This window comes from Apostichopus japonicus, chromosome 8 (assembly GCF_037975245.1).
Source record: "Apostichopus japonicus isolate 1M-3 chromosome 8, ASM3797524v1, whole genome shotgun sequence".
Taxonomy (NCBI): Eukaryota; Metazoa; Echinodermata; class Holothuroidea; order Aspidochirotida; family Stichopodidae; genus Apostichopus; species Apostichopus japonicus.
Window position 1 is genome coordinate 16159636 of NC_092568.1, and position 27002 is coordinate 16186637.

The 27002-nt window shown below is 36.7% G+C and overlaps 1 protein-coding gene across 13 annotated transcripts in view; it reads right to left on the reverse strand.

The window, feature by feature from the left end:
• LOC139970709 (kinesin light chain-like) overlaps positions 1-27002 on the reverse strand; it is a 76232-nt gene that overhangs the window by 17079 nt on the left and 32151 nt on the right. For 4 of the 13 annotated variants that reach the window (XM_071976628.1, XM_071976619.1, XM_071976625.1 and 1 more), the window contains exons 9-15: positions 26882-26965; positions 24828-25067; positions 22091-22158; positions 21104-21218; positions 20431-20643; positions 11226-11344; positions 4381-4422 (exon numbers count right to left, since the gene is read on the reverse strand). In XM_071976628.1, coding sequence (XP_071832729.1) covers positions 4381-4422; positions 11226-11344; positions 20431-20643; positions 21104-21218; positions 22091-22158; positions 24828-25067; positions 26882-26965 — 881 coding nt within the window. Of the gene's footprint in view, positions 1-4376; positions 4423-11225; positions 11345-20430; positions 20644-21103; positions 21219-22090; positions 22159-24827; positions 25068-26881; positions 26966-27002 lie in introns of those variants that run through there. The other 9 variants (XM_071976630.1, XM_071976631.1, XM_071976621.1 and 6 more) reach the window with 8 other exon arrangements.

The window sequence follows — 27002 nt, forward strand, 5'->3', positions numbered from 1 at the left end:
CCAATATTTCATTTATAAGTGTACCCATCATTACAGATATGTTATCTTCTCAATATAGAAGAAACTGAAGAATAATGTCCATTTTAGCACATTTTGTCTGGTTTTGCGCCTAATTAACCCACAACTTTTAAGAGGTATTGTCACACGCGGACAGAGGAAGAATTCAAACATCATTCAAGTCAACATTCACATTATATGGCAACACTTCAATATTTCAAAGACCCTCCTCCCACTTCCCTTTACTTCAAAGAGTTGCAGAATTTACAAACCAGAACGAAACTTGTAGAGTTCAACTAAGATACTTCCTGTGTTAGGTAATTGAATATTGGTACATAATGTAATTCCCTTCCTTGCTAGGATCCATGACAGTTCCCAATGAAGCTTTTTTTTGTGTTACTTTCTCAAATTGTTTTCAAAGTGTTACAGTGTTTTTATTTTTTTATATTTGTTATTTGATAATTTCTGGAGGAACAACCACAGGTGAGGGAGAAAAATACGGATGATGATTACTCAAATCAGAAACGGTTCAGAAGAAGTAGACCAAAGGGCTAAACATTTCTCTGTCTGGGTTGAGAGGTGACGGAAGATCAATGTTTTTTATTGTCAGGTCTCAAAATCAGGGCTATTTACTGGCTATAATTACACTGGCAGTTTTCTGCTAGTAGACCCTAAGAACATCAACACACAGTAGGTCAGTCGACAAGCGTCGGCCAAAGAATTGGCACGATTTCCGTACCTAAAGTAAGCCCTGTAGTAATACTGCTGGTTTTAGCAAATATTACCCGGTACAGTAATAACCTGTGTGTTGCAATGCAGGAATAGGAAAGTGAGAACTGGACTTTGGTCAGCAGATTTCTCAAGCACTGGCATCTTATAGCAAATGTTAAAAATTGTGAAATTCTAAGCCTGATTGTGTAAGCATATGTATTCTAGTTTTTAAATGCTCAGATATTTTTAGTTGTTTTTGGTTAACTTTCAAATTCGTTCATAGCAATGCAATTCATTGGCCCTTCAGTATGTACTTGTCAGCTGGCTACGCAAATAATGAACACAAATTTAAAGGTTGGAAAATGTACCTTTTGTAACAGATTAATATTAATAGTGAGGGAGAAAGTGTCGCGGTAATCAAATATCACTTAAAAGATCAAATGGAATTGTGCGTTCCTGATCACTGAATATTCAGTAGGTGAATATAGCTATGTCCCTTCCGTCTTTATAGTTTGATCAACTGCATGCTTATTGAAATTAATAGTAATCAGTTTTGCTTTGAATAATTTGCTTAAAAATGTATCCTGGAAAAAAAAAATGATAACTCCGAAACACATTTGTCATATCAAAACAAGATTCAGATTGGTCCAATGTCAGGGAATTTAAGGTGAATATCTGTTACTCATATCCATGTGATACCTATGTAGTATAGCTGCAACCATTTATATAAAGATGTACAACACCAAAGTCTCTAGCATTAAATAGGGTGCGAGAGACCAATGTTTTGCACTAAAGACACCACCATTGTAGAGCCAGCACCTACATGCATTAATCCAGAGCTAAGTCATGTGTGGACGCTCTGGTTATTTTGCCAATATCCCCACATATCTGACACAAAAAACATCTCTTCTTTTTTTCTTTTATTTATTTCCTAATCTCTACTCCCTCTTCTTCCTCCTTCCCAACCATATTCATACAGCTTGCTGCTTTAACATGTACCTAGTATTGCACTAAATCTAATACACAAACAACCTTTCAGGCAATTACCAATTTAGCTTAGAATGTAACTTCCTGCTATATTTTGTTGTACTTTTCCCCTTACCAGTAGCAATAACAATTGCTCACAATTACCCAGTTGAGACAAACTCTATGGTACTCGCATTTCATATACCACATTTCAAAGCCCCGTAGAGGAATAGTTCCTCTATCCTGTTCCTATATTACACAAAAAGACCTATTCCTACTGTCATTACTGGTGCTTTGAAGTGTGACAATCGAGTACCATATACTGTAAGCATTAGAACATAATTCCAAATGACTGTAACAATTTCCCTACCAGCATATATATGCAAGAGATGTCGTAACTTGCTTTTAGCATTGAGTTGATGTTAACAGAGTCCGCAATCTAAGCAACAGTGAACTATGTAGAAATTTAACGTAGCATCTTTGCAATTTTCAGACTTCAATTATTCATGAATATTGAACTATTGAAATACGAAACCAGGCCTATGCTGGCAGCCAGCTTTTTTTACAGCCTGACAGCTGTTTGAAGATTCGGGTTTGATAAATCTGTTAGCCATTGCCATACTACGAATTCTATGACACCAAAGCTCATTAGTCTAGCTAAAGCCACATTGCATTTCAAATACTGAAGTAAAACTTCCAAACTTTCGGACTTCCAACTTGCTTAATGCTAATAAAGAAGAATATCTGGACCATGACATTTTAAAAACTAAATGAATAATTTAGTTACTTACTGATTTTAGCTTTGCAGAAATAAAAAAAATATAAATAAATGAAGAAGCTAGGAGATTCTCCAACTTTGACCAATTGCTATCTTAGTTCATGAGTCATACTTCATTTTTTTTGTTTCAAAAATGTTGACGACATACAGAAATGTACTGTTTTATTTCTTTTCCTGTATAGCACCATGGTATTGAAGTGTGCAGGGATGTAGCAGCTACTACTACAGTACTGCCATAGTTGACATATACACCTCTCTTGTAGGTGACTGACAGTTATGGAGGGACATAGTTCTTTTGATGGAACTAAGTTTCAACAGTGAATGATCTATTCAAGTTATGAAATACTTTATAAAATACTTCACAATTAAAGGTCACTCACTCCTTTCCTTAACAAAAGACAAACTATTTAATAACAGACAATGATTTATACTTGGCAAATTTAGCTAAATTAGTTCTGATCAGAGCAAACATAATGTCATTGTGACTTGTAAATTAAAGTTGCTCTTCACAAACATTATCCCACAAAGAGATGAAAGAAAGACCTCATATTTGCATCATTTGAACCAGTAAAGTTGAGGAAACTGTTTTGAAATCAACTGTGCAGAAATAATCTTGGGATGTGTACAATGATATAGGATGGTGAACATATGTTTTGTACATTGACTGGCAGTGCACAACACTTGCTAGGGGGCTACAGGCCAGCAATCCTTGGCCTAACAAAAGTAGTTCATTACAGTTTCTTTGTGTTAAGTTTTAAATTAACCAGTGGGAGAGTTAAATAATGTTCATAGATCATTCCTATCCTATTAACTTAATTTGCCACTATATTCATGCTGGGACATGTGGCAGTTGTTGGTAAGGACAAGCTCCTCTCACAAAGTGTGAGCTGAAAATTATGTAACAATTAATATATATTGACAATTTGTTCTCAACCCCCCATCTTCCAGCCATCCCAACATATGTACAGTATATATGTAAATAAATAAATATATATAAATATGTATAAATATATATAAATATGTATAAATATATAAATATGTATAAATATAAATATATATATATACATATATATATATATATATATATAAATATATATGTATGTGTATATATATATATATATATATATATATATATATATATATATATATATATATATATACCTACAACTCTGTGATATGCATGATTGCCTGTGGTAGAACCTTTGATGTAAATCAAACAAACAAAAACTGCTTATTGTATGTCAAACAAATTGCTATTTTGTCATAAGGTGTATATACTCATGATAAATACCATGTCAACAATAGTCATTGTTGCTATGGAACTGTAGTAACTATGATGACTCATTGAAAAGGTTGCTGCAGAACAAGACTTACAAAGACAGACTTCAAAGTGGTAAATATTGCACAATACCTGCCCAGCCCAGCAGGATTTATATTGTGCAATGATTACTAACAGAACTCAAGAGTGAAGTAATCTCAGTCATTGGGAAGTAATGTACATCCTGCTTTCGTCAACAGAGATGGTAAAATTGGCAAAAGTATGAAATGACGGTAATAAGTTGTTGCCCTCTATTTTGTTTTTTATAGATCACCAGCATAATTATGTGACTAGGTCTAGAGTTAGTAGAAGGTTCATTCCCAAACATGAAGCTATTAAATAATAAACCACAACAAGTTTAAGCAGATGTCTACAAAATGAAGAAGAAACAGTTGAAACTCAGGGTGCACTCAACAATTACAATACAACACACAAAAATGCAAAATTGACGGTTGAACAAAAAGTAAGCAAGAAATGACACTCAAACAGGGAAAAAAATAAAATAATAATAAAAAAAATAAAAAAATCCACACAGCTTGAAAGGAGACAAGCAGGTATCGTGGGAGAAGGAGGTAACACCAAAAGCTTTCTCTGGGGACGTCTAACTCACCCAGTTTTGACCATATCCATCAACCCATCAAAAATGTAAGACCTTTGGGAAGAAATTTCAGAGTGCCTGGTGACTTTTTAAGTTAAAACTCATTCAGTACATTAAGTATGGTTGCCACATCTTCCTGTCATGAACGAACGAATGAATTCTATTCAATTCCTTCAGAAGATTATAAGTATTTGAAACTCAGGGAATACTCATTAATTCTAGACAAAAACTACTTCCAAGAGAATGTCATGACCAAATCAAGAAATTAACACCTAAGCTTTTAAACTAGATACTCTCTTGCATTTCTTCAAAACTTTCCACTGTTTACATACTTTTCTTTGAGAATAACAGGTAACTTTACACAACATTGGTTGTATTTTTTTTTAAGCAAAGTTGAATTTTTGTGATGAGCTTTTGTGGATGATAAAGCAACACATACTGAAGATCTCTTAATATGTATATAAATGGTTTTATTTTTAGATTCAATCAATATGAATTTATGCACAGTTTCATAAGGTATGGAATACTTAATGTGAAAACTTCTTGACATTCAATCATTAAATATCGAGAGATTTTCAACATTAGGAATTCTCATACCTCATGAAATTTGTAATCAATTCTTTTTGTGTCCAATTTCCTTATTGCTAATAGAATGAATGCAGAAGAACCAAATTTTGCTGGCTAAAGACTAACAGTAGTAAAGGGTAGAAATTTTGCAAAGATAGTGGTAGGTACAAGGGAAACATCTGATCTAGGCACAATCATATTCAACAAAGAGTATATTAAACACTACAGAAATGCATCTGTGATTGTAATACTGTGTTCCTAGACAAACACACACACACATATATACATAAGGTAAACCATATATATTTGTATTATGTTTGGACAATAGCTGTACAACAAAGTGGAGTCCATTGTAATAATAATAGTAATAACGGCATGCTACTGCAGCAACCTTTTCAAGCCACCCAAGACCCCCCCCCCCTAAGCTGCACTAATTATCTGAAGGGAGAGACACAGCAGTGTGGAATGTCTGCTAGCTTTTGTAGGAATTGAGCTGTTTGTATCATAGGACACCCCCTGGGAAACCTGTACACATTCCACTCAGTTCAAATCTAGTATACAAGCAAGTGAAGTAAAATAGCAAAAATAACAATCTTAAAAAAGGAACACAAAGACTTCCTAAAAGCATATTGAAAATTAACTCAAATCAAAGTAATCCACTCAAAATATTCCATAACTTTGTTCACAAGAACTCTGTGTGGGGTTTGATGTGAGGCTGTATATAAAGCATACAGAGTACAGACAATTCTCCAAATCACTCAACTCGAAGCATAAAAGTACAGACAGCTACCGTCAAGAAGTCATTGTCTGTAAAGGCTAATCCCTTAATCTGATCTGATCAGTTCATGTCATACAAGTTCATATCCAGCACTGTCATATTTTATGCGTCGATAGCTTATATTTGTTCCAATCTCCTAGCATAGGGCCAGTCAAGAACCTTGACAATTCACAGATATGTGTGCTGGGCTAAACCACTGAAACTGACAAACCTTAAACAACTCGGTTGCAATTCATTAATGCTACAATGATACATATACCTTAATCCATTTACCAACAAATTTGCTTGTGTTAACTACTACAATGTTTTAACATGAATGTCATAATGTATGTTTTCATCCTTGTCTAAACATGACCTAATTTAGCTGGTTCATAAGCTCTGTCAGTTGTACACACATGACTGTACTACCGTAGTCCCGACTGTTAAATGCAAAGTAGGCCCTTTCCTCATATATGAACTGCACTGAAGGTGCTATAGGCCTCACAAGTGAAAAGTAGCCATGATTTATTTTTCTGGAGGAATTCAACATCTGATGTAAACTAACTAACATCATACACCTTGCTCATGTCTTGCTTGTTGGAATGCAGAGAAATGCAACCAATCAGCTGCTTCAATCCACCTTGAATAGAAATTTTGAAGATCCATATTAGGTGTTTATCAGGCTTAACCGAGTCAACCAAAACGTATATTACACATGGCCATTGGCAAATCTCCCTTTAACTTGGGAGAACCTTGTGATGTTCACCGGGCTAAACCGAATCCACCAAAAATGTTTTCTACACATGGATATCAGGAAGATCATCCCTTTAACTTGTAAGAACCATGTGGTGTTCATCAGGCTAATCCAAATCCTCATCAGGCTTACCTCTAAGCTATTTGGGAAGTGGTAGATCTATCTTTAACCTTATTATGCTTTCATGTTTGTCATGTTAAGCCAGATCCACTTGTATTACTTGATCAGTGGCAGGTATTTGCTTTAGTAACAGCAAAAATTGTTTGCATTTCTTTACCACATGAATTCAACTCCCTTTTTTATGATACATTGTTAATGACAATCAAGGAAATAAGTTGTCAGATATGGTTTCACTTTTCAATTTGACAGGGTAGATATTGATTTTTCTAGAGCAGAAGTTCAATCACAGGGCCTTCATTATACAGCCAAGCAATTTTCAACGCAACATAATGTATGACATTAGCAATGTGTTTTTTTTTTTGGTATGAAAGGGATGTCAGAGTTAATGGCTGAAACAGGAAAGCATCATATATGAAGCTTGCTATATAAGAAGACCAACTGAATACGATAATTGATTTTTGGGTGAGCTGCGGTGATAGTCATAATGAATCAATCTCAAGCACATTATATCTCATTTCTTCTATCGATGGGTGGGGGTGTACAAGACAACCTTGGACAGAGCCACAGTTGAGATATCAGGTGCTTGTGTCCACTGTGGTGCATTAGGGACAGATATTGCATGGTTGACATATATGTGATTTTTAGGCAAGCCCCTCAGCCCCCATCCCACCCCCTTGCCAAACAGAATCGCCAAACAACTATGTACATGTTCTCAACTACTAATCCCTTAAACTAATGACACTTATTATGCAGAGAGCCTCTGTAAATACACCCAATTCAAAATATATATGATACATCAGCTATGTTAAATAATCTCACCTCTTACATTCAAGAATTGTTAAATACAGCCTTATTATAATCAATTTGAAGAATAATAGGAACCTGCAGCAGCAGATGGCCAGGCCTTGCTGTAAGCTTTCAGCAAATACAGGTTTGATCAATAACTGCTGACAATATGGGTAATCATGGGCCATTAAGGACATTTGGTTTGACTTTCTATTAGTTTTTCTTAAACACACTTGATCTTCCACTACAATGGTTGATTTTCAGGAATACCTGTTTTCACATCAAACCTTTTTCAATGCCAACTGAACTTTACATAGTAGAGCTAGTAATAACTCAGGAAGATTGGTTCCCCTAATATCTTTTTCACTGCCAACTGTACTTAATACATAATATAGTCACACTACTTCAGATATATTTACGTCCACCTAAAACCTTTTCGTTGCCTAACTGTACTTTCCATTGTAGGGTCACACTACTTCAGATATATTTACGTCCACCTAAAACCTTTTAGTAGCCTAACTGTACCTTACATTGTAGGGTCACACTACTTCATATATATTTACCTCCACCTAAAACCTTTTCGTTGCCTAACTGTATCCAACATTGTATGGTCCCACTACTTCAGATATATTTATGTCCACCTAAAACCTTTTCGTTGCCTTACTGTATCTTACATTGTAGGTCACACTACTTCATGTCTATCAAGTCCAACTAAATCCTTTTCAATGAAAGCAGTACCTTACATTAATGCATCCCACATAGCAGAGCAACACTACTTCAGGTATCTTAGTGCAGAATGCATCCCACATAGCAGAGCAACACTACTTCAGGTATCTTAGTGCAGAATGCACCTCACATAGCAGAGCAACACTACTTCAGGTATCTTAGTGCAGAATGCACATCACATAGCAGAGCTACACTACTTCAGGTATCTTAGTGCAGAATGCATCTCACATAGCAGAGCAACACTACTTCAGGTATCTTAGTGCAGAATGCATCTCACATAGCAGAGCTACACTACTTCAGGTATCTTAGTGCAGAATGCATCCCACATAGCAGAGCTACACTACTTCAGGTATCTTAGTGCAGAATGCATCCCACATAGCAGAGCTACACTACTTCAGGTATCTTAGTGCAGAATGCATCCCACATAGCAGAGCAACACTACTTCAGGTATCTTAGTGCAGAATGCATCTCACATAGCAGAGCAACACTACTTCAGGTATCTTAGTGCAGAATGCATCCCACATAGCAGAGCAACACTACTTCAGGTATCTTAGTGCAGAATGCATCCCACATAGCAGAGCTACACTACTTCAGGTATCTTAGTGCAGAATGCATCCCACATAGCAGAGCTACACTACTTCAGGTATCTTAGTGCAGAATGCATCCCACATAGCAGAGCAACACTACTTCAGGTATCTTAGTGCAGAATGCATCTCACATAGCAGAGCAACACTACTTCAGGTATCTTAGTGCAGAATGCATCTCACATAGCAGAGCAACACTACTTCAGGTATCTTAGTGCAGAATGCACATCACATAGCAGAGCTACACTACTTCAGGTATCTTAGTGCAGAATGCATCCCACATAGCAGAGCTACACTACTTCAGGTATCTTAGTGCAGAATGCATCCCACATAGCAGAGCAACACTACTTCAGGTATCTTAGTGCAGAATGCATCCCACATAGCAGAGCAACACTACTTCAGGTAATAGTGCAGAATGCATCTCACATAGCAGAGCAACACTACTTCAGGTATCTTAGTGCAGAATGCATCCCACATAGCAGAGCAACACTACTTCAGGTATCTTAGTGCAGAATGCATCTCACATAGCAGAGCAACACTACTTCAGGTATCTTAGTGCAGAATGCATCTCACATAGCAGAGCAACACTACTTCAGGTATCTTAGTGCAGAATGCATCCCACATAGCAGAGCAACACTACTTCAGGTATCTTAGTGCAGAATGCATCCCACATAGCAGAGCAACACTACTTCAGATATCTTAGTGCAGAATGCATCTCACATAGCAGAGCAACACTACTTCAGGTATCTTAGTGCAGAATGCATCCCACATAGCAGAGCAACACTACTTCAGATATCTTAGTGCAGAATGCATCTCACATAGCAGAGCAACACTACTTCAGGTATCTTAGTGCAGAATGCATCTCACATAGCAGAGCAACACTACTTCAGGTATCTTAGTGCAGAATGCATCTCACATAGCAGAGCAACACTACTTCAGGTATCTTAGTGCAGAATGCATCTCACATAGCAGAGCAACACTACTTCAGGTATCTTAGTGCAGAATGCATCCCACATAGCAGAGCAACACTACTTCAGATATCTTAGTGCAGAATGCATCTCACATAGCAGAGCAACACTACTTCAGATATCTTAGTGCAGAATGCATCTCACATAGCAGAGCTACACTACTTCAGCTTTGTTACGTCCACCCCAAACGATTCAATGATAACAGAACTTAATACATAGACTACTTCAGATATATTTACATCCACCTAAAACCTTTCTAATGATAGCAGTACTGTACAAAATATTGACACACTACACCAGACATGTTAGGTCCAGCTAAAACCTATTCATTGTCAAACAGTACCTCTAAGACATAGTTGGGCCGCACTACTCTTCAGACATATTTCGGTCCACATAAAACTTATTCACTGCCCAACAGTAACTCTATGACACAGTTGGGCCACACTACTTCAGACATATTAGGTCAAGATAAAACCAATTCACTGCCCAACGGTACCTCTACGACATAGTTGGGCTACACTACTTCAGACATATTAGGCTCACCTGAACCTTTTCAATGGCAATTATATCTCACTATTTCAAGTTTATTTTAAAAACAACAACAGCATTTTGGTGACATCTGTTTCGGACAATATTTTCATGTACTCCACAAAGAGAGCAAAAGCAAGAGAGATAGACAGAAAGAAGAAAGAAAAAAAAAAAAAGACACCCTGATGGTTAGATTAGTATTTACTTGCATTAATGGCTAACATTTAAGACTGCACTCTCAAATGGCTTGGGTTCCATTAATAATTGCAACCACCAAGTTAATAAAGGGAGGATGATGATATGATCAGAGCTGCAGGAAAATGGAATTAATAGCCTCAAGCCTATCTTTGAGTAAAGAAGTTGTTTGCATTAGAAGGAAAGGAAAAGAATAAATTTACAAAAACTTTAGACTTTTTCACAATAACTGTCTTTTCGCTCGTACCCTCGGAGCTGGATGACTTTAGGAATAAATCAGGGAACCAGGAGTAGATTGTTGCGATTCTGTCCTGATTATATGCTGTCCATACAATGACACTCTTTGCAGATATGTAATAACTATTCATACTTTTAGGACAATATTTTGGTGAAAGATTCAACCTGTCAAAGTTGGAGTAGATGCAGTAGCATTGTCATGGGAGTCTAAAAAAGTGAACTTTGAATCACCGAGCTATGGGCAGAAAAATAGGTACCTCCTGCACAAGAGAAGATGGTTTCAAACAGAGCATTTTGTAGGTAATAAAAAATAAAAATATAATAATAAGTAAAAAAAAACAGCTATTACTTTCTAGTGTAATTGTTTATTGCCATATAGAAATTATGGTAAAAAAGCTGAGTTTACGAGGGATGCACGTTTCATTTCCATGTAGTAATTTTGTTTGGTGTGATACTTGACGATGGCTTTGCAACTCAAGTATTTCTCTTTATTTCCCTACTGGGACAATGTGCAGGCTTGGTTCCTTGGTTTTGCATTGGTACTACCAAGTCTGCCCCTCTCGTGAAGTGTCTTAGTTTACTGTACGAGCTTATCTTTGCCGAATTAAATGAAGGAAAGAGAGCTATGAGCCTACCCGCCATCCTCCTCTGCTTCCCTTCCTTTGAGTCTGTTGAGTAATTTGGTGCTGCTCCGCCGGACGGATGCCCGCAGTTTAGATAGTGACCCGCTTCTTCGCAATTTGCCTTCCTCGTTCTGATGAGAGTGTGGGGAAAATTGAGAGATGGGAAAGATGCAAACACATGCAAGAAATGCAGGCACACAAGGTAAAAAGACAAAAAAAAAAAAAAAAATCATAATTTAACTCAAAAACTTGGAATAGTTTGGGTATGGATGGAAGTGGACTGAGGGAATGCTTGAATGGGAATACATAGTCAGAGAGGGCGATCTTGTGATACAAAACTCATCGAAACAAGCACAATATATATATGAACAGCGTGCATGCCTTTTGATCGGTTGCCAGCCCGTAAGCAGTGACTCTCACATGTTATGACAGCTTTTAGTGTTTAAACACAAATAAAATCAGGTTTTTTAGAAGGAACAGCTCACTACACACTTCTTAATGAGCAAACGTGATGCATGAAAAACAGAAAAGGGAGAATTCACAGGTCCTGCGACGGAAGGTCACGTAAAGGGTGATGCGTTACACCCTGTGCTTGTCCTTGCTATTAACATATCACTGCCGTGCACTGCACCCAACATGCAAACTTCAAGAAACCACAACAATCTCTTATATTTAAATCTAAGGAAGAAAATCACCAAAAAAGAAGGGAAGAAACAAAAAAACAAAGAAGAGGATTCATAAAACTAAAGGGAAAAACACGAGGAATCTACTATTTTACAGAAACCCTAGAGAAGCTATTAAGAGAGAGAGAGAGTGAGTGACGAATATGACCAACTGTGAACAACAATTCACCAATGTGAAAAAAAGTGATACTTTATTTGGTATCTAACATGAAACTACGATGAAACTAACTACCGTTACTGCTTACATTACCTCTACCAAGATCAAGTGAATAATTTGCATCTACTTTAAAATTACCAATGACACAAGGCCAGAGTGGAAGGAAGAAAAGTCGATTGCAAAAACATGGCCACTAAGTACCAACTACTGAGAGAATCGATAACAGAATCAATAACAGAATTAATAACAGAAAGGTAACAGTCATTTGGATTAATAGCACTAGCCACAGGTTCTAGTTTGGAATATGCATATACATAACTCGGACACGACCGCTCTAAGAATTAAAGTACAACACAAGAGAGTACAAAATTCCCAAGAAATTTCAATATGGGATAAATTATTGAAACTTTTGTGGATTTCAGATGTACCGTACACTAATGAAGTTGTAACATATACTAACGTCAATTGAATAGGTGGTTATGACACTCCCCCCCCCCTTTCCCACACCCTGAAGAATGAATAAAGAAAGCAGAAGGCAACAATTCTCTTCTGGGCAGAATTATAGTTATCTCATCAACTACTTGTAATGTAAGCAGTTGTCTGGTTTGGGACTGACCTTTTTTTCTCACTTGTATTATGTTTCTACCTACATCCTTAGTAAGTATGTAATGCTTATGTAAATTCCTAAATGTTTCAACAATGCATTTACCGGCCACATGATGCCCTGTGCCATTTATGACCAACAGAACTAAACCTAACCCCAGTAACATATCCTGTTTTGGTAGTAATGTTACCTTTTAATAGTACCATGTCTTTAATCTTTACTTTACATCTTGCAGATAATATGATCCAACAGTGACCAGCAGTTTATAGAAATTAATGATTCAGCGATACCTCTAGGAAGGAAGCACTCAAAGATGGAATCTTCCTATACTTATCTCAATTTGGTTAGCCGAAAAAATACGTTAGCTATTTTGTTCGGGGTTCAGATACACTCTACTTTAAATGTTACTTTAGTGGAGATGACTATCGAACCCTGTATACATCCGCATACTTATCCTTACGCACAGGTCATGCATTACTTAGTGGTTTATGTCCGGTGGCTAAAAAAGTACATGGCTGAATTCAGCTTAGGTTACATAGCATAAGGTTTATTACAGCAGAGAATTTGTAATGGTCTTGGCTACCTTCTTCGGACCAAGAAGGCATGGGCATGTTCTGTGCCACTTACGACTTGGATTGAGATTATACGGCTACATTTCTTCTAATCCCCCCCCCCTGTATTCAAGATCCTACCCCTGCCCTGACTATATTTGTAGATTTGCTATACAAACAAAAGAGTATAAATTTCACTATCAACTAATTTGTCTCGCTCAAAAGGGGAAAGACATTTGTCCTCGCTCAAATGGGAGACATTTGTCTCACTCAAATGGGAAAGACATTTGTCTCGCTCAAATGGGAAAGACATTTGTCTCGCTCAAATGAGAAAGACATATGTCTCGCTCAAATGGGAAAGACATTTGTCTCACTCAAATGGGAAGACATTTGTCTTGCTCAAATGGGAAAGACATTTGTCTCGCTCAAATGGGAAGACATTTGTCTCGCTCAAATGGGAAAGACATATGTCTCGCTCAAATGGGAAAGACATTTGTCTCCCTCAAATGGGTAAGACATTTGTCTCCCTCAAATGGGTAAGACATTTGTCTCCCTCAAGTGGGTAAGACAAAGAAACTTCTCTGTGGTATGAACCAAATCTCTGTATGATTTTATGGGTCAAAAATCTAGTAGAATTTCTCTCCAAATCTACATGAAAGCTTAAAGTTCAAAGATATTTCAGCCCACATATTAACGGAAGATTGCCTTTCAGTATAGAACAAGCATCTATGAAATTCTAGTTATAGTCAGCAACCTTTTGTTGAACCAAACGCCCTTTGTCCTTGAAAGTGTGCTTCAAAATTATTTTCAAATTAGGTTGTCCAAAGCAAACAATTTCTTCCTTTGTTGGGTGCAGGCAACAGGGTTGTGTCATCCCTGGCTTGGCTGGAATCCAAACCGCAAGGTATGCTAGGCACAGATGCTAATAACACCCAACATGAACTTTCAAAATCATTTCATGAGCTGAATAATGCTATGATGTGGTCTACAGTTTGCTGCGGAGTGCAATTTCTTCTTGCGCATGTGCCATCCTGAGCCACGATCACCCCAAAACTTGTTAGAGAGTAGGGTTAACAGAAAGGGAATAATGGGCTAAGAGTTTGTGGTTAACTTGCACAACTTTAAATATCGCAGTTTTGAAGGAATGGCAATGCATGCATGCTGCACTAACACAGAGTGATGCAGATAATGACATGTCTAAAACAACCTGACTTTAACAACAGACTTTAATAACTGGCTAAAATGAACTTACACCAAACTTAACATCAAAGTATGAATGGTGAGAATCTAAACGTAGCTGGGATGCCCTCTATCCCCGAGACTTATACTTCGCAAATGAATGCTAGGCACTGAGAGTTATCAAATGACACAAGTTTACTTCTTTATATGTGACAACAAATTTGCCAACACGGTTCTTTAGTTTAAGGTGACTTTTTTTATCTTTCTAGCAGTCTAAAAGATGATGTTGGCTTATCTGGCTCTATCTACGACCAGAATCAAAAGACAATATTACCAGAAATAGGCTTTGAGACGAAATTACTTATGATAACTGTTCATCTAATCTTATTTACATTGAGTATTATCTAACAATGACACAGCAGAGAAAATTCAGAGCTTATTCTACCATTGCAACCATTTCTTCTTCCTTTTTATTTTGCTTTTTTACGCCTTTATAACCAAAAACTGCCAGTCCTTTCTCTTTTTGTAATCCCCTGGAAAGCATCTAATACAGTATTCAGTATTTAAGCTACCTCCAAAAGGTGAGAAAGTGCATTTTCAGGAAAAACTGTGGAAAAGAATGTATACCATAACTATTACTTACCACCGGAACAAACTAACCACAAACGATGTGCCAGATTTTACTCTATAAATATGCTAATTTTATATGGAGAGGTAAAAAGGGTCTGTCTTGTGATTTTTCTTGATATTCCCACGACCACTAAATATCCCTGTCAGTCACACAATTTCCTGAAATTGTTTCACCTCTAGTGGTACCAGAGATTATATTGTCATCACATTTACCACTGACTTAAGAACTTCCTGTAGTTCAAACAAACAGGCCTATATCTATGAAACCATTCATAACTCAATAAATGCAACTGGTAACTATGATGAATTCAATAAACACATGATACGCCAAAATTATCACTGATTGTAAAGTCCTTAACATTTGGAGTATGCTTAGTACTTGAATGTCTTTACATCACAGGTTTACCAATGCATACAACTTTGTACATTTCTCCTACGTTACCTAATAAGTTTATGGTCACCAGTTTATTCCCTCCTAGAGATCATAGCAGTTTAGTCAAATTTGTCAGATTTGTCAGAAGTGGCTAACACATGATGAAGTCTGCAACCATAATGGACATCCCACTTTCTAGCAGTACAAAAATATTGTGACAATTTCTGTCTCTACATTCTTAGATGATCAGATAATGGTTGACATGTTGTTCAAGTGGTGAAAATTGATAAACTGACTTCAGCTTACTGTGGTATTTATTGGTCAGAAGGACATCCCCTTTGAATGGTACATGCCAGATGCTACCTATCTTGAGATATCATGTTTACAAGCTAGGGCATCACATACACACACAGTCAAACACATACAAATCAACTTGACTGCATAGGTTACTTGCTTGCCTACTGCAAGTAACCGAAAAACAACAACAACAGAGTGGTCTCTCAGCCACGCATGAACAAGTGGGCACAAAGTTCAAGTATGCAGTATATTGCTATGAACATGGTAAGAACTACTGGTTGCCATGGTGATATCTATTAAATCATCCTGGATTACCAAACTGAATACTTTTAAGACCCAGAATTGACTGATATATCTGCTAGTGATGCCAACTTTAATGTACTCTCAAGATAAACCAATGTGCATATTAAAACTGCATGCTGCATACTTGACATTACAACAGGTTCAGATATCTCCACCATGGTGCTACTAAATCTCCACCAACTCCACAACCTGACCTGCCTTCTCCACCCCGTCCTCCCTCTTCTTAAGGATTCCCCAGATTAGTACAAGCAATTAACATTGAAGCTGGATTAGCATTTTCTCTTGACAGCTACTCTGAAAGATTAACCTACACTAGAACATTTGATTAGTTGGATTCTGGCAAGCCACACACTCTATACCTCATTCTATTTTACAAATATGCCAAACATAGATCTGTGTAAAGGAAAGCTAACTGTTAAGCTGGGTTTTATCTACCCTAATGTCACCTTAAAACCTAAATAACTGTTTGATGTGGAAATATTTGTAATTAAAAATAAAACAACTGACCAGAATGATAAGATTGGCCCAAAACTTCCTTCTGTACTGTAAAATCAATCATATATCAAGGTAGCAACTGTAGTTTGCTTGCTGAGTTATCTAACCAAGTTGAGGATTAAGAATAAAATCTCCATGAATGTTACATTATTTGTCCAAAAAAAAAAAAAAAAAAGGAAGGAGGGATGAGAAGGGGTATTTCCAAACACTATGAATAATAAATATGGTGGCGCTATTTAAAATTTATTTATATAATCTAGATTTATCTTAAATTCATCACAGTATTATTTAAACAACAAACCAAGGGGTATTTCCAAACACTTTGAATAATAAATATGGTGGCGCTATTTCAAATTACATGATATAAGCTAGATTTATCGAAGGTGTTGAAACATGTTTGCTACGCTGACTGCAGTCGAGTATCTCAAAAGCCCTAGTCCATTTGGCTCCTCAATAGGAAAGGTCAAAACTCAAAACTGTTTCACTGCAAAACTAACACTCGATGTGATTTCAATGACCTGAAACCTCTTAGAAAAGATGTAGTTCTGGTCCTATTGAAACAGCTTAATATGGTCTGGACATCAAAAGACACTGTTCATGTTTCGAGAAATGATTCATACTTTTTCAGGATAATGTCAGTGTGAGCGGCAGAGGGATAAAAAGCAGTTTTGAGACCCTCGGCTCACCTGTCTGTCCGCTAGATTCATATACTATGATAGATTTTTAGCTCTCTGAACCTTAACCTATGCATCTCCTTCCATGCAGAGGTATTTTCAAATTTCAGACACTTTCCAGGTATGTGGGTAATGAGGTCATATAAATACTACCTACAAAAACATGAGGTAATGATGAATGGATGTGAGAGTCTTATGTATTTGAGATGTATGATATGGCACTGATAGATGTCAGATATGAGAGAAATATATAAATCAAGGAGCAAAAAAAAAACATCTCAGAATCAACTCAAAAGTCATTCCAGACTGATCGAATTGTTTTGACCCTTTCTGAATGAAAGTGATGATACCATGTCATGTAATAACCTCCAAGGATACTGAAAATTATCTCCCGTGGCTCTGTTCGGCTAGCTTTCAAATTGAAAATACTGAATGAAACGGTTTTAAGGGGGAAAAAAACATACCTTGCACAGTCTAAAGGAGACCTAATATGTTATTTCCCAGATAGTCAAAACCAATTAAAACACCACCCATTTAGAATTCTCATGCCCTCAGACGATACAATATTAACTGGTAAAATGCAATATTTATAAATTTCTCCAGGAAAATATCATCAGATATATGACAGAATGAGGCAGCTGTATATGGAGAGATACCGTCTCTTTTCAATCTGCAAATGCATCAACAGATCAATGGAATGGAGAAAAATGTACTCTTAATGCATGAAAGCCAACACATTGGCTTCATACCAATTGAATGATGTATAGTGCTTGACAATTCCCCCATCAGAGGTATGGATAGGCTATACAAAGAGGTACCTATAGCACACATACATATATGTTGTGTTAGGATACAGATACAAACAACAAGCAGTCTAGGTAGGATATATGTACAAGACAGTAACAACAAGTTAAAACTTTCTGCACAACAACAACAAACACTCAGAAAAACAGTTTAGGAAGATGGAGCCATGGAGGATTGACCATGTTTGAGCTATTTTTGCACCCCCCACCCCCCAAAAAAATGAAAAACAAAAATTCTTTGCTATTTGTGAAGGCAGATTTGGAAAAGAAATGATCTTTTGTTACATGCAAAGTGGCTTGAAGTGATGATGATGAAGTGTGAATGAGCTGAAAAAGAGTGATAGTTTTGAATTATCACTTAAAATTGACAAAAATCAAAGGAAAATACCTACCATCTGAAAAACAACAGTAATAAGTAGAAAAAATAAAATCACCACAGTTGATTGCAACAACCTTTGTAGTTACACAGAATCCATGCATGTAAATATGGCATTTCAAGGTTTTGGTTATGATAATATTAAAACTACCCACTACCATATGTCCAATCAAATACATGACGGGTTACTCGGGCATCACCTCAATCTACGTCATCACATGAATATGCAGGCAAATCGGTGCACCATTTACAACAAACAAGAAAAGGAATGTGAGTACATGAGCAATTTTAATGACCCTTCAGATGATGGAAGTGTGGCAGGAGAAAGATCGGTGAAGAAAAGTAGTCCCACACTGAGAAACAAAAACCCAAACAAACAAGAAGCACTCATTAGAACTGGAAAATCAGAACAGTTTGGAAAATCAAAAAGAAATATAAAACAACTTTTGCTGTGTGTATTTGTTTGCCAAAAGTAAATTATCTCGATCACCAATGTACATTTTCTTGAATAAGAACTGATATTTTAGTCAGTGCTGCTTTTTAAAATTTGGTTCATACAAACCCCTTTCCCTAGAACTTCAGTTTTCAGAGCTGTCTCTTGTTATTGGTGCAGGTAAACTACCAAGGATGCAGCATCAATGTTTGTAAATTTCAAACCTGCTGCAGTTCGACGCTACACATTTATTATTTACAGGACTTAACTGGTTCCTTCCTTGGGGTTGGTCCGATAAACTGTTTCGGAGCTAGAGTATATAAACTTCGCAAAATTTTTCCCCCTTTTTTTTTCCCGACATAAATTTATCACAAGCAGGAGAAAAAAAATCAGTTTTAGTGAATTGTCTCATGCTTTTGTGTTTGAAAGCAACAAAATTAATAAAATAGAAGTCACTTTGGTAGCAATTTTAATTACTTTGACCCATACTTTGCAATAAAGACAAATAAAAACTATGAGAATTTTTCAAGTGAGCATTTTTTCTGCCAAAACCGGTTGTGATGATGCTGCAAACTAAGAGCAAACTAAAAGCATATTTTTCTTTATTTGGATATCAACGAAAAAAACAAATTCATACCTTTGCTGACTGAATGTGAATCCTGTTAGAGTTGCAATGTCAATCCTAATCGTGAACTTCATCAAGCATAAGACCAATAGGGACATGGTCCAAAAACACAGTCACAGCTCATTGCTTGAGGCGGACTATTGAAGTTTTTCACAAGTTCTTGGAATAGGTCGACGTTTGTTAACGTGTGCTTTAATTAGACGTATTGTTTACCATCAGTTGAGAGAACACTTCTTACGACATATTCTCTACGTGTATTTGTTTGTTGTGGGACCATTGATCACATTCTGATTATATAGACGTTTTGATTGTCTTTAGCCTCCCCACCAGAGGTTTTAAGTCACAAACTGATAGATGGAGGACAGGGCTGGTAGGTGCAAACACTGGGAAGAATAGATACATGGCAGTGTGACAAGCATATCTGCAATAAGATACAATCCCATCTACTTGAATGTGTTAATAGTTTGTCATTAATCCATCATGTCATCCCATACATGTTACTGGAAGCACCATGTTAGAAATATATATATATATATATATATATGTATATATTGCTAGATTTGGGCATGATGGTTAAAGCAAAGCTCAGTGGTTAGTACATCAAGTGGTATACGGTGATGTTAATACTATAAAGAGAGAGTATGTTGCCTATTGTGTTAGGCTATATAAAACCACATATTATAATGGATTACATAGCTCAGTCAGCCCCTTCAAAGAAACACGTGGACACAACTAGAAAGGAATGTAGCCTTTTCGCTCACCCCAACCCCTTCCCGACCCCAGTCCCACCCCCCTTGCTTGAGTTGTCTCAGTTTCTGAGGAACCAAACATTTTTGCACTGTACAATTAAAAGTTATGTAAAACCACAGCAGTAATTGAAGCAAACTTTGAAGTCTAACCAGCTTAGTTTTACCGCAATTCAACAACTAAGCTGATTAGTTTCAGTTCTTCTGTTTATTTTGCCACCGTGTAAGCTTCACCTGCAGCATTCCCAGGGTCAAAGGTCAATGAATTGAATTGCTCATGTAACTCACCCCTCTCCATTGGACGCCGATACTCACATCATCGCCCCCACCTAAGTCCCCCCTTTCATAAGATACGCTCTCGGCGCTACTGTGCCTGTTGCTACTGCTACGACGGTGATCTCGCTGTCGTTCTTTGGCAAGTGCTTCTGTGCGGGATACGTCCGTGGAGAGATCTTGTCCGAGGAGCTCTCTGACCTTAGTTTCTCTGACTACATCTACAGGCTGGATGATAAAACAGGAGGGGTACACTACAGTAAATCAAATCCCTACAAATGAGCATTATCATGAAAGTCAAAACTTTTTATTTTTGCTCTGTATTTCAAATTTCTTATTCCCAGAGACTTTAATAGTCAACTTAAAGAGAAAGAAAGTATTGAAAGAGAGGGAGAGCACAAAAAAAAAATCCCATCACCATTTGATCCCAGCAAGGAAAAAGTGGACATGTTGGGACATAAATGAAAAACCTCAGCAATGCAACCTTTTGAAAGTTTAAAGTGATAAACAGACAAATATTGGACAACGTTTAAATCACAATGAAAAGCAAAGAGACAGACACAAGTACAAAAGGATGGTAAAGGCAAAATGGAATTGTGTACATTGCTATTAATACTGCTAGAGCTGCTCTGGATAATATGCACCCAGCTAAGTTTTGTTATTTTCCCCCAGAGCCACAGATACTTACATTCTTTCGGGATTTTTGTGCACATTCTTCTAATATTTCGGCTGCCTCGTACTTCCCTTGTCTTCGGTAGAGGGCCCCCAGATTTTTCAGGGTGGTAGTCACCGTGGGGCTACTTCAGTAGGAAGGAGAAAAGTGAGCCAAATTGATTCTGGGAAGTTCACGGTTGTGATTTTACTCAACCAAATCCACGATGTTTGTAGTTTGATAGAAAAATTGGCAGAGAAATCTGTGAACACTCAGAATGGACCTGAAATTATGTTCTTGACCAAATGCATATACTCTGTCTGGTTTTTGTTTTCCAGCTTAATTATCCTCTTAAGAGATCAAACAAGTTGCTTATGTTGCCTTATTTGCTATAAAGGGATTCTTGTCAGTATATTTAACATGCAATTAGAAGAAACTACACATAGGACTACTGTTAATAATGTCATCTTTGGCTCTCCATGAATGTCATTTCCCTGCCGATCCAACTGAAACACCTTCAGTGATTACGACAATCACTTTGACCAAGAATAGTTTTAGCATTCAGCTAATTTGAGTGTGAACAATACGTACTGTCATGGCATTAGCTTCATTTCCTAAAGATGTGTGCATTACAAACTGAAATCTACTAGAAAGGATCCCAAGAATGAGTTTTAATGGTGAATTAATGCTGGCCATGTAGTACGTACCGTTGTAACCAATGTGTTGACAATGCCTCTCACATAAATTTCCTCCGCAATAAAGACATGTGAAATGCCAGATTCGGAACAAGCTTTGCCCTCTCTGCACTAACTGGTCTTAATTTTGTAATGATTTCGAAGATTTTCACTGATAGTTTGATGGTAACAATTCGTATAAACACCAATCTTCTTTTCTTTTTAAGGAATGTGTTATGAAAATGACTGAATCACAAACACTACCTTTTTACCACAAATCCCTACCTTCTTAATGTTACATCTTATTCTGAAATAATAGTTCACACTGATATAAAGGAAAGTGCAATACCTATCCACCTTAGCTGCCTTGTGCCAGCCTCCATACTCTCCATATGGAGCATTGTCTCTGAATTTACCCTGTAAAATGAAACAAAAGTTATGAATGGACTACTAGATGCACTAGTTGAAAAGGAAAGGACAACTGACCAAACAGTCCCCTTACTGGAAGAGAAGTCCCCTTACTGGAAGAGAAGTCCCCTTACTGGAAGAGAAGTCCCCTTACTGTAAGAGAAGTCCCCTTACTGGAAGAGAAGTCCCCTTACTGGAAGAGAAGTCCCCTTACTGGAAGAGAAGTCCCCTTACTGGTAGAACCTTTCTGGAAGAGAAGTCCCCTTACTGGTAGAACCTTACTGGAAGAGAAGTCCCCTTACTGGAAAAGAAGTCCCCTTAATGGAAGATAAGCCCCTTACTGGAAGATAAGTCCCCTTACTGGTTTAGAAGTCCCCTTACTGGAAGAGAAGTCCCAATACTGGAAGATAATCCACTCTTACTGCAGTATGTCTCCATATGTCCTTTCAACCAATGGTGTATTGTAAGGTGTAACACCACATCTAAATGTACACCACAAAATTGACTAGTTTTGGATATATTCACAAATGACAACACTCGCCTCTCTCTCTCCTCTCCACAAACACACTTCCTACTCCACTTTAACTTTCAGCCCTGTATCCAAAACAAGCTTCACTTCCTAAACATACCACGTATAAACAAAACAAAAGAGGTCACATAGTCATTATACACTCCACAGAAAGGACAATACCTTACATACAGTGTGGTTTGTAGTAACCGTAGAGACTATTTCCACCCAAAGTGACAATAAAATGACTAATAATTCATTCCTGGTGGTACATCATATAAAACTCTGTACATGTAAATTGCAAGTAAATACTATGAACTTGATCTGGTAACATGGTGCTATATCTTAAAATGTCTTACATGTGAAGGGTCTTAACTTTTCTTTGTCCTTACACATTTAAATATACACTGTTTATACTAAAATGTCATTTTCCGCATCTTCACATGGGGACCATACATCATAAGCATATGTATTGTCTTTACAATGTAAAGATTGTACAGTGCTATAGCATATTACTTGTTGAAGCTTGGCAAGAGAGCAAATATGGCTTTATGTATACTGCACAAACCTGATTGGTTAATACACTTGATGTTCAATTAATATTGTTTGTACCACAATGATGTAAATTGATATTGTTGATAACACAATAGGTATTATCATGACAGATAAAAAGAGTTCATTCATCCAGTAATAACATGCATCTTACCCCTATGTCTGTTATGTTTGAAGCAAATTTGATACAAAAGCAATCAAATTTATGCTATGTGCTTTAACGTAAACCTAAGATGTCTACCGAGAACTATGAAACAGCCTTTTCTGAAACAGGGATAATGATATGAAGATCCTCCTTGTCATTTGAGACATTAGGGATTGCGTTAAGTGACTTCAAGCAGAAAAAGCATGAGAGTATTTTATCAATTGAAGAGATGATCACAACGACCATTATGCAAGAAAAGACAACAGTCAAGACAAACTTAGAGAAAATGGAAACTCAAAAAAGGGAACCAAATAAAAAAGAACAAGTAGCACATAAATAAAGTACTGCTCACAGACAACAATGAAATCAAATATACTAAACAACAGTTGACCAACACAAAGTAAAATAGATTATAACAACTAGTTTAACAGGTCAGGAAAATTGATAAACATATATATGTATATTTTCTTTTTTTCCTTGTCAAGAGTAAACAGAATGTTCAATGATGAGATATTTTATCAAATTGTTTAAATTAACAAGAATTTAGCAAACTTGTTCAGAAAAAACAAACCTAATACAATAAGTAAGAACAAATCCAAGAGGCATAAAATGCAGCTTAGTATGTGCAAGGCATACAATGGTTAACGAAAAGTGACAAAACAACAACTTGCTGCATAGTTGGTTCTCTTGCGATGTTTCTCTGGGTGTTATCAGACTTTGAATATCACACATTGTCAGAATTCACAAAGTGCTCAGAATTAGTGAGAACATAAATATATCACTACAACAATCTGATCAAGACTCTTCCTTCCATCTTACTAATTCATTGCTCGGGCAAGGTGATCATATTTTTTGGCAAAAATCTTTTCTAACATAGCACAGGGCAAGGAAAGAAAGAGATATTTAACATTCTGATGATATGAAACAAACAAAAGTGAACAGCATGGAGATGGATACTCATAAACTCCAGTCAAAGTATTGATAATGTACAAGCTTACAATTATCTACCCAGGCATGAATGTTTTGACACTACTTCTTGGTTTGCATGTATGTTTATCTCTGCTGGATGTTAAAAACAGTTGGCTTTGTCAAACTTTCCTAAGCATGGCTTAAAGCAGCAACATGTGCCTGCATAGCGTGAATATATGAGCACAACTACACTATAAGAGCTTATTACAACAGAGTTACAAACAGATGATGGAACCGCATCACAGCATATTGCATTTCAGAACAAACATCAACTCCTACATCAATGAATATAACAATGTCAAGCAAATGTGCCTTTCCTTATCCTACTTTGCACACAAGAATCAAGGACGGAAATTGGGAGGGGGGGGTGGGTGTGGTCGAGGTGTAGGTGGCCACAGGGGGAAGTGATCTATAGACAAGGGATCGTCTGTTTTTTTTATCTCCAATCGATCTCTTCCTATTGTTACACATACCTTCCCTATTAAGATTTAACATGATCTTTACCTTTTCCTCTCGTTCCTCTGCCTGCATCCATATTGGTTTGTTGTCTTTGTCATCGGTTACCCCATACTCCCTCTCATGGGCTCTGGTCAACACCTGCTTGTAGAGTGTTTCTGCTGCCTTGTACTTCCCTTGTTTCAGGTAAGCTGAAGCTAAGTTGTTCTTGGTCTTTGCTACATTAGGGTCATCAGGTCCGAGTTTCTTCTCATAGATTTCTAAAGCTCTTTGATAGTACCACTCCACCTGTTCATTCAAGCAACAACAACAAAAACATTGCCATTTTACGGTCAGAATCTTTCATCCATCAGCTAAAAATAAATCCATTTTATTGCCAAACCTAAACTCAGTTTCCGGTTAATTGACCAGACAAATATTGGCTGGAAGTGCAAAAACCCGCCAACTGATATTAGAGAATTGTAAATGTCACTTTGGAACTAAAAGGTTTTGATTTAATACCCTGGAAGTTTCATCACCCAAATTGAAGTTAAAGCTAACTGCACAAATATGATACACACTGTAAACTAATGACTGCTTTACTGTAAACACTTTTCTCTCTTGAAAGCACGACCTCATTATCTCAATGACACAACTGCTTTTCAATTTAAATTTGAGTTTTGATAATGCTTACAGGCTCTTAAATGCACTTTTTTTAAGATTTCTGTTTGACTTCACTTTCATAAGGAACATCTGAAGGATGGTTAAAAGAAGCAGTTTTAATGGTTAAAAGAAGTAGTTTATTGCAGAAGCATCAATGGTGACAATTTCACTAAAGTAATATACCACATTACAGACCTTCAAAAATATATCTTTCTTAATTTATTATTTCCGCCCTTTCAGGAAAAACTCAGAAAACTAAAATCCAGAAAAAATAATACAAAACACAAACATTTATTAAACAAACAGACCATTTAAATTTTACAAATAAATTTAAAGTATCTACAAGGTTTAGTTTCCAATTTTTTCAGACAATTCATCACTTCTTTTGGATTTACAGGAGTGTCAAGGGGATATAATGACTAGATAGGTCCCTCTCTTTAACCAAGACTTCTGATTTCATACGTGGTCGGAGAGAAGTATCGACAAATGAAATCTTCATAATTTTCACTCGACCGCGTTAATGTTTACCCGCCAATCATTCTCATTTCAAAGGCAAAACCAAAAACGGCCATTTTTTCCCCCTCCTATTGAGTGACTATTGGATAATCTCATCAATTAATAACTCGAGCAGTCTAATTCTTGACGTTCCATCTGAATTTGATTAGCATATTTTGACAGGCACGGATTGCCTTGGCATTTGAATGCCTTCAGCAGAACACGAAGCAACAGAAGCGCTCATGTTTGTTGTTTTCTTGTCTACATGAGTGCTTACAAAAACAAATGGTATCGTCTTTGAAAACTAACTTTGTACTCTGAATTTGGAGAGGATTTGTGGAAAAATGGTCTCATTGAAACTGAGGAAGGCTGGCTGGCATTCAGACACAACTTATTGACCGAGCACCTTAATACTCTTGTTCAGATTAAAAGTAAGTTAATATTTTATGTTTAAAGTAAAATTAAGTACGGAGAGCGTGAGCTTACTACGAAGAAAACAAATGGAGTATTTTTCATGCTTTATTATGTAAAAATCTCTTCTTGGAAATATCTGTATTTATATATGTATCTGATTCAACAGAGCTAATGTGCACAATATTCAGCTTGCGTAAGTGTCTTCTGACAAACGAAAGTATTGAATATGTTTTACTTTTTTTAAAGGTAAATTTCATTTAAAAAAAAATGGCGCCTTACAGAAGCTAGTTTGGTTTGGTCAACAACTTTTACAACCTTCTAAGTGTAAATTAAAAAAACAGATTTCAATTTATAAATCAAAATATGATGCCATTTATTTATGGGGTTTAGTGTTATGTATTTATATAGCATTGAAGAATTGATCATAATCTACTCAAAAGGCTGCTATAAATAAGGATACCAGGTGCATTTTGGTACCTATTGATTATTACCTTATTGATACAATATTTATGTTTTTATTGCTACACCAGAGACACAGATGAATATCATACCTCTTCATATTTTCCTTGATTCTGGCAGAGTAGAGCCAGATTATTCAGCTGTTTGGCAACATCGGGATGGTCCTTCCCCAAAACCTGAGATGATGAAGATGACATATTAATGCAGAGTAAC